The sequence below is a fragment of the Sander lucioperca genome, chromosome 21 (assembly GCF_008315115.2).
Source record: "Sander lucioperca isolate FBNREF2018 chromosome 21, SLUC_FBN_1.2, whole genome shotgun sequence".
Classification (NCBI taxonomy): domain Eukaryota; kingdom Metazoa; phylum Chordata; class Actinopteri; order Perciformes; family Percidae; genus Sander; species Sander lucioperca.
The window spans coordinates 26,861,259-26,870,522 of record NC_050193.1 but is presented as its reverse complement, the minus strand read 5'-3'; the positions used below and the strand labels follow the sequence as shown (position 1 = coordinate 26,870,522).

Below are 9,264 nucleotides of genomic sequence, written 5' to 3'. Positions count from 1 at the left end.
GTGTGTTTCAGGAGGCACTGATCTATCTGATCAATATTACTAATAGACATGCAAGGTAAATACAGTTGGGGGTGTCGCAAACTAGGCCAATGGTAGACTAAATGAATGTAGTGGAGTAAAAGAATATTTCCTCTGAGATGTAGTGGAGAAGTAAAAAGTTATGAAAAGAAAATACTCAAGTATCTCAAATGTCACCAATGAACTATGCATATGTTTGTACAGTAGTTGTGAGAAACTGATTTAAGCTCAGCTGTAGATGAATAAATTCCAAGTTTGTTCAGATGTCTGCATATTTCTTTTAATGTGAAAAAATACAAGTAGAAAATCTTGTATAACAGGTAGAAAATCTTGTAAACCTTATCTAAGTGCCACAATTACACGTGACAATAATACTGTTAACATTAGACATTGTTACTCTATAAAAACAAGGCACTGAAGAACTGTATGAACATATTTGTTGCCACCATAGCAACATACTAAAGGAATAACTTCTCTAGTGGTGCCAGCGCCTCAGAGAGTCCAGCCACTTCATGAACGCTGTTCTCCAAATCCACAGCGCGACACTTCGGGCAGTAACTGTGGCTGCTGTTCCACTCCACAACACATGCCTTACACCCGATTAGGGTTCTGCAGCATGTTGAGAACATTGGCTTGTCTACAGGACCTGTAGGTTAAAAAAAATATGCACTTCATTTATTTTCAGTACGTAGGCCAAACTACAATGACCAAATATAAATGAAATCCACACAGCATGTCAAATCTAGTAAAACACAAACAAGTGAAGTGATTTTGATCTGTAATTCCATCTTCCTAATGACCCATTGTAAAACAGTACTAACCTTTGCAGACAAGACAGGCAAAAACCACTCTTAAAGAAGCTACTTCAGCCTCTGAAAGAGACAGGGTTGTTGTCACTGTGGAATGTGCAAATCCACTCAAATCCTTAATCATCTTCGAAACTTCTTTTAGTCCCTGGGCTGCTTCGACAACCTCTTCAATGTCTGCCATAACCTCTTGAAGGCCGGTATCTTCTCTTCGACTGAAAAACATAAAAAATGTACAATGTAACATTTAATTAGACCTTAATAATTTGTTTTTCGCACACAGCATCAGGTCATCCAAAAGAAACCACATGAATGGTGTGGAAAAAAATTAAAAATAGAAAATTTTCAGTTACCTCAACCTCTTCCTTTTATTGACTTGTAGCAGTTCCATCTGTGGTTCAGGCACTGCAAATACTTTCCTGGAATTTTGCTTCCAGTATGCTGACCCTGCAATGAAAACAATAGGACATTTTTTTAACCAAATATTTGCAGTATTTTTGATAACTTATATCCTATGTGGGTTATGAATTTTAAAAATAAGACACTATAAACAGATTTGAAGCACCCAAGAAAGCTATGAATGCACAATGTACTTTTAATATGAGAATATTTAGGTGTACTTCCCTAATTCAGATGTTACATGTGTGAACTGTTTGTGCACTTAAGTTCCTAATGTGGCTGCAGAAAATATCATTTACACAGCAATGATTTAAAACATACCCCTAGTTCCATCAGAGTCAATCATTTCGTTGCCCTGACTATCTGTTAAAATAAATGACTCCTGCTGTCCAAGGGCCTCTTTCACCTTACTGGTGATTGTTGCCACACAAGCCTCAAACTCTGAGAAGCGGACTGTAACCATCTTGGTGGTCTCTAGCTTTCCATTCAGGACTTCAGCAATGAAGACATTCCTGAATATTGATGGGAACAAATAATTAAAAAAAATGCAGTTCCTGTTATTTGGATAGTGCACTTGGCAATATTGCAATTACGATAATATTTGTATTAATTGTTGAACCCTGATATACAGTGATAACAATAAGCACTTAATGTAAGGCTGGTCATCAAGCTCTTGGATAAACAAGCTTAATTTTGCTGATAAGTTGCAGGTGCAGCAGGAACAGATAGTAAATATGCAGGATAAGGGATTACCAGTAAACAGAGTTGGACACACCTGCTCAAATAATGTAGCAAAAGAAAGTAGTAACAGTAGTGACAGATGTTTTAGCAAGATGTAAATGTTCTTTTTTCACTCACCTCACGAAGGTTTTGGTGGTGCTCCTTGGAATTGGACAGGAGGAGCTTGTGGCAGTGCTTGGTGGGCGGTGGAAAGTAAAGCGAGCAGCCTGGCCTGAGGGAAGTGCCCCTGCAGATTTTTCCACAGTGGTGCTGTCGCCATGCACTTCATAATGACCTCTGGCGATGAGGTCAAAGCAGTTGAAGTCACCATCAGGTCGGGGAAATATGGCCACGTTGGTGTCGTCCGTCAAATAAACGGTTTCCTTTTGGACCTATGACAGGAGTTCAGGATAGAACAGAAGCACCAAAATGTGTACAGTCCAGCCAACCACACCGCTTTTTGTGCTTTTATTACAAAATAATATATGGATTCACATTGTAGTCAGCAACATTTTCATTAGTAACTGTTATTTAATGACATATTCTCAGTCACTGCTACGAAAGCTAAAGTATAATATAACGTCACAGGTAAAACAGAGAACATATTTTAGTTCAGTTGTGTGGCATGCAAATCAGTGTTAACCTAAAACAAAGTAAATTAAAAACATAAAAAACATCACACCATAATCCTTTCGAACACACTAATAACTTTGAAAGTCCATAAACGATAGCCGTTGGATAGATTAGTATGTGCGCGCCCACGAGTATTTAAACACCATAACGTTATATTATATCGCTTTATTGCTTTAAGTAAAATACATACCTGGAAAATAACTGATATCTTCTCTGTGGTCATGTCTTCAGGCTTCAGAGTAACCCTCTTACTTCCACTAAAAAGCACAAAAATGTCCATTTCTGTTGTTAGTTGCTACCTGCTACAATATAGGCTGTTGTTGGTTGTGTCGGTGTCGTTGTCCCACGAGTTAAGGTCACATCCGGGTCATGCATCTTGCGTCAAATAAAAATATAAAAATTGGATTAAACGGGGTGAAACGCTCGTTATCCGTTTTTTCCATTTTTCATTTGAGCACAAAATTGTAAATGGGAAAAACGAGTTGTTATCCGTTCTTTCCTTTTGGTTTTGGAAACGAATTTTGAAGAAACAAGTCATTTATTTGTTTTTTGAGTTTTGGTTTTATTTTGAAAAACGAATGAACGAATGGTACACGGATTATAAGGTCAGGGTACTAAAGTATAATCCGTTTTTCATTTTAAACCAAAAATGAAAAAACGGAAAAACGGGTCGATGTTTCGTTTTTGGTTTCAAACCAAAAACGGAAAAACAAAACTATGAGCTCCGTTTTTCCAATGTCCATAGAAATTAAAAATTAACTGGAAAACTGCTCGTTTTTCAACTGTTGTTTTTTTGTTATTCATGTTTCCGTTTTAACCCAAGAGCGAGAATACGGGCTCATTTTTATAATGTGCATAATCATTGGAAATCTGATGGAACACAGTTCTCGTTCATCATGTTATTTTGGTCTTACGTGTTAAGATCAAAGTTGACTAAAACCAATAAGCTCTGGACAGGAAGTAACATTCACGTGTCAAAATAAAAGTATGAGGGCTGTAAGAGGTCTACTGTCACTGTCTAATGTTTTCTTCCGGTAACCGGGAATGTCCAAACATCCTTACGCCAATGCGTGCATAGAGCTGTGAAGTTTGCCGGTGTTCGCGCAAGCGTAGAACTGATCAGGCAGTGCACAGAACGGATTTTACAGGCGGTACGGATCGGGTACTGACAAAGGAATAAGATTTATACACACATTTTAATTTCCGAGTTCCATCTACAAATACATCAAAGAAAATCAGATAACGAGATTGTTTTTCGTTTTCCGTTTTTTAATATCAAAACAAAAAACGAATAATGGGTTGTTTTCCGTTTTTTGTTTTCCTATTTACTAATGGTAATTGGGAAACTGGCCGTTTTTCGTTTTTGTTTTTTTCCTTTCAAAACTCCGTTGGCCACCAAGTACACGGACCATATCTCCTCCCTAAGCAGAAAAACAGTCAGCAAAATTCTCCAGAATTAATTCTGAATCACTGCTGAAAAACTCCGTTTGGGTCTGATAATTACTTGTCTGGCTAGTCCACACAGCATTCCCAGATGTTTTTTGGCATTTCTTTAAAGTGCCCATATTATGCTCACTTTCAGGTTCATAATTGTATTTAGACGTTATATCAGAATAGGTTTTCATGGTTTAATTTTCAAAAAACACCATATATTTGTTGTACTGCACATTGCTGCAGCTCCTCTTTTCACCCTGTGTGTTGAGCTCTCTGTTTTAGCTACAGAGTGAGGCATCACACTTATATCCCATCTTTGTTGGACGTCGCACTGCTGCTAGCAGTTACCCACCTTGTTCTCAATGGCAAAACACTGCTACAACACACACAAGTTCACCCTAATCTACAAAAGAAATGTTATAGATCTACTTACATGTCTCCCGGCTAATCCTGCTTCTACTGACCAAAGTTGGAGAAACAGCTAGCTGATGTGGTCAGGGTGGGAAATTAACTTTTTTGCCCACCAGCCACTGTGGCTGGTGGATGCTCAATTTTACCAGCCACTTCTATTTTTTAACAGCCACTTTTTCTGGAATTCAAATTTATAAAAGAAAGTGTACTAGCATATTTTGAATTGCTTCAATATGTTATTTTTTTTAATTATTAATACATATTTTATTAATATAGGCAAATAAAAAGTGATGTGAAAAAAACCCTGCGAGACCATGGTAAAATTGTGTTTGGTCAGTTTGGTCATATTCTACAGTAATTGTAAGCCTACATGTTTAATGAACAAAAAAAATATTGACTCATCTCTCAGTAACATAGCATTAAACAGTCCCTCCAGGATTTCGCAGCCTTTTTTTTGAGATTGTTGCGGCCCAAAATGCCTGATTTTGAGGGAGCTTTGGTAAAAAACTGCGTTTTTGCAATTTGTTGCAATGAAGTTGCGAGAGACAGTGAAAATTGCTTTTTTGTATAGTTCTTTAAAAATAAAAAGGAAACTTATTTTGGGAAGAATAAAATGACTCTGGGCTGAGTTTTCCTAGTAACCAAAAAGGCTCAGGATGCTGCAAATGTTGGTGTAATATGAAAATGGCTGGTGGATTTAAGACAAAAAATAATAATTTATTGAATGAATCAAATCTGAACATTTCTGTCAGTGGCTTGTTGGTCTTTACATTGTTAGTTAATTTCCTAACCTGGCCTGGGACACATTCATACGGTTTGATAAAGTACTTATTGGACTTTAACTTATCATTGCACTTACAATAATGACCGTTAGCTGTCCTCAATTTAGGTCATCGTGTACATCTCATCTCCGTTTTTTCCTGCATCCACCGTGTGTGTGTGGGGGTGTGGGTGTGTGTGGGTTGGGGTGTGTGTGTGGGTGTGTTGTGGGTGTGTGGGTGTGTTGTGGGTGTGGGTGTGTGTGGAACTGAGCAGCAGAGAGCCGACAGGATTAAAACAGCAGCAGCTTTCAGCAACTGAAAAATCGTTCGAGCGTACATTGATGTTTAATACAGGTTGGCAGGACGGTCTGAAATGTTTTACACGGTCTTTCTCTGTACGTTTTGTCAATGCGCCACTTGTTCGAAATGTAGGCTACCTTCTCTTTTTCTTTACTTCGCCCTCAACAGAGTACATTCATAGCTAATGCTGACTCCGCGGCGGGCCTCTTAACACCGGGATATGTCGCCACATGACATACACGATAATTTTCGTTTCATCTGTACCTCAGCTCAGCTACATGGTGTCACGGACGATCGCTGAAAACTACTTGACAGAAGTCTGGAGTTGACGAAAATATGCGGAGTCAAAGCCCCGGCTGTGAACGGTTTCATTTCTTCACAATAAAAGTCCTCCGTTATTTTGGTATTTAATGTTTTTATTATGAAGCAGCAAAATCCGGAAATGTTTCTTTAGCAACAGCATTCTTTGACAAAAGCTGTCCAATCCGTTACAAGGAATGTTTTACAATCCACCCACCACTGTGGCTGGTATACAAGGCAAAGTCACCCGCCACTTTGAAAAAGTACCCGCCATTGGCTGGTGGCGGGTGTTAATTTCCCACCCTGGATGTGGTATTAGCTAAAGTGGTTAGCACACACCAAATATCTCAGCCAATGACGAAGACGGCCCTGCAGATTTTGACCAGCTCACCCAGAGACTGAAGGCAGGACACATTCAGAAACCGTATCTCACTCTAAACAGCATGGATGGTTTTTATCAAAGTTTGTATGCGTGTGGAAGCACCAGAGACACAAAATAACTCCCCAAATCCTAGAAAAAGTGATTTTTTTCATAATATGTGCACTTTAAACCAATCACAATTGTCTTGGGCGGTGCTGAGTGTCGGTAGCCTGGGAAAACCCTGACGAACTTCCGGCGAATTTGAAATTTGGACAGATAGTCTAGCTAGCTGTCTGGATTTACCCTGCAGAGATCTGAGGAGCAGTTAACCATAGTCCTCACAAATCCACCGGGGTTAAAATTACAACACAAAGAAAGCCCAAGGTTTCGGACATCCGGACATCCGTCCGAAAAGAGGGACATCTGGCAGAATTTCCAGCAATCCCGGAAGTGGAACATCGTAGATATAGACTAGATAATTACATAATTAAGTAACAAAAACGTAGTAGGGCAGTTGTGCAGTCATGGTTAACATCAAATCAAATGTTATAGCTGACACCTAGATATTTTGGTGTTAGTCTATGGATTACTCTGTACATACACGTTTTTCTACACATGTAGGCCTACTTATTGTGTCTTTTTATTGTTTATTCCTCCAAACAGGGAGCTCCACCTCTATCACTGCGCAGCAGCGGTGGATCCCGGTGCACTTGGAGTCCTCCAGGATCGTCTTGAGATCCTCCACCTCAACTTCACCCAAGCATCAGAGATCCCGAGCTGGGTCCTCTCCCTCCGCAGCCTGCATGAGCTCCACCTCTCTGGCCGCCTAAACAGCGAAGGCGGGGTTGGCCGCAGCTGGGCGTTGGGCAGCCTCCGCCAACTACGTCACCTCCGTGTGCTGGTGATCCGAGGCATGTTACAGCGGATCCCAGGGGAGCTGTGTGAGGTGACAGGCAGCTTGGTGAGGCTGGACGTCTACAACGAGGGCACTAGGCTGCTTGTGCTGACAGGCTTGAAGCGGATGGTCGACCTGACCGAGCTGCTACTGCAGGACTGCCGCCTGGAGCGTTTGCCCTCCGCCCTGCTGGCTCTCACCAACCTGCGGACACTTGACCTGCAGCATAACAACCTGAGAACTCTGGAGGAACTGCTCAGCCTGGCTCATCTGCGACGTCTGTCTTGCCTCAGACTCGCCTATAACCGTGTTCTGGCGTTACCGGCTAGCGTCGGTGTGCTGCGAGGCCTGGAGCTCCTAGATCTATCCAACAACCAGCTCCAAAGCCTTCCCCCGGCACTCTTCACTCTCCGCCATCTACGAAGGCTCCTTCTGGCTGGTAACCTGTTGGAGGTGCTGCCTGCGGAGGTGAAAGCTCTGCAGCTGCTCACAGAGCTGGACCTCAGCGGGAACAGGGTGGAGAGCCTTCCCCCGCAGCTCTTCAGCAGCTGTTTGGAGCTACACATCCTTAATGTGGCACACAACTCTCTCGGCTCATTACCCAGGGGGATCGCAGCTTTAAGTCGGCTGTGCAGGTTGGACTTGCGCAGCAACAGTCTAGAGGAACTGCCCGCTGAGTTGGGCTGTTGCACAGGGCTGCATGGAGGCGGTCTCCTGGTGGAGGACTGGCTGTTTCTTTCTTTGCCTCCCCAGGTCAGGGACGTCCTGAGCCGTTCTTGCCCCGCCTCTGGTACATACCCAGAGAGTCGTTCCCGACCAGAGTCTGACAGTTCCCATACTTCTCTCCTACACAGTGGAGTTTCTCTTCTGCTCTGGAATCACAGATATAACAACCCATTCTCACTCCCAACTCGTCAAATACAGACGCTTGGGCAATGGCTCTCAGCATCAGAGACAACGCAAAAAGCACCCTTCTGCCGTCTGTATGGAAGACACTGGGCAGAGCAGCAGCTCCACGGCGCTGTAAGATGACGTAGTATTAAGAACGACAATGGTAGCGAGTAGTATGAAAGCCCCAAACGCCACGTAGGGAGGTTGGTTGGGGGGGTGGATGGGTCAAACAACACAGGACTTTCACCCAGGAGACCGGAGTTCATGTCAGATTCCTGTCCTGTCCACGTGTCACTGAAACGTACATTTTATAACCCCACCCACAACCTTTTCCTAAACCTAACTGTCCCGTTCTTGTGCCGCATGTCAGTTAAACCTACGCCCTGACCCAGAGCGTCAAAAGTGACGCCAAGAGTCCCGACCAAGCGCGTTTAGATATGACGCTGAAGGAGACTTTTAAGCGTCAGTAACGAACGCCAAAGGCACATGCCCAAGCGTCTGTATTTGACGCGATGGGAGTGAGAATGTGTTGGATTTAAGTATCCTAAGGCTACATTTACACTACTACGTTTTGGTCTTTTGCTACGTTCACACCTCGCATCCACACTACTGCTGTAGCGTTTCTGAGCCCCTAAAACGGAGACATTTGGAAACACTGCTGCCCCCGTTTTGGTTTGAAAACACCGAGGTTGTTTTGTAGTCTGGACGGACACAAACAGAGACAAGGACACACGTCAGTCAGTCTTAAAGGAATACGCCGACTTATTGGGACTTTAGCTTATTCACCGTAACCCCCAGAGTAAGACAAGTGGATACATACCCTTCTCATCTCCGTGCGTGTTGTAACGCTGTCTGACGGTTCCACCGGTAGCTTAGCCTAGCACAGATCCTGGAGGTAACTGGCTCCATCTAGCCTAGCTTAGCACAGATCCTGGAGGTAACTGGCTCCATCTAGCCTAGCTTAGCACAGATCCTGGAGGTAACCGGCTCCATCTAGCCTACTGCTCCCAATAAGTGACAAAATAACGCCAACATGTTCCTATTTATGTACTGCAGGACTCGTCATTGATGCTGAAAACTTGATGTAATAAAACCTTTATGATCAAGTACAGTGTCAAGCGGATTTCCTCTCCACACATAATCACAGTATCGCAACTATAGATACCACACCTCCACTGGGAAGCTAATTCGGCTAACCGCGAGTCAGTACACCCCTATGTTAAATTCCCATAGAGGCAGGCACACTTTTATTTTGAAAGGCCAGTTATTACATGGATCCAGGATACTATGCATCCTGATAAAGTTCCCTTGGCCCCCACATCATCACATACCCTT

General features: G+C 42.6%; 2 protein-coding genes across 2 annotated transcripts in view; one reads left to right on the top strand and one right to left on the bottom strand.

Moving 5' to 3' along the window:
• Positions 1-294: 294 nt before the first annotated feature.
• Positions 295-2,884, bottom strand: LOC116042545. Its single transcript, XM_031288746.2, has 6 exons — positions 2,767-2,884; positions 2,082-2,335; positions 1,545-1,735; positions 1,178-1,271; positions 840-1,039; positions 295-664 (listed from the first exon to the last, which is right to left on the bottom strand). The coding sequence occupies exons 1-6, from the start codon at positions 2,854-2,856 to the stop codon at positions 477-479; spliced, it is 1,017 nt and encodes a 338-aa protein (XP_031144606.1). The 5' UTR covers positions 2,857-2,884; the 3' UTR covers positions 295-476.
• A 3,846-nt stretch (positions 2,885-6,730) lies between these two features.
• Positions 6,731-9,264, top strand: part of LOC118494085 (volume-regulated anion channel subunit LRRC8D-like) — a 4,143-nt gene continuing 1,609 nt past the window's right edge. The window contains exon 1 of the mRNA XM_035996515.1: positions 6,731-8,066. Coding sequence (XP_035852408.1) covers positions 7,057-8,066 — 1,010 coding nt within the window. The 5' untranslated portion in view covers positions 6,731-7,056. The remainder of the gene's footprint in view (positions 8,067-9,264) is intronic.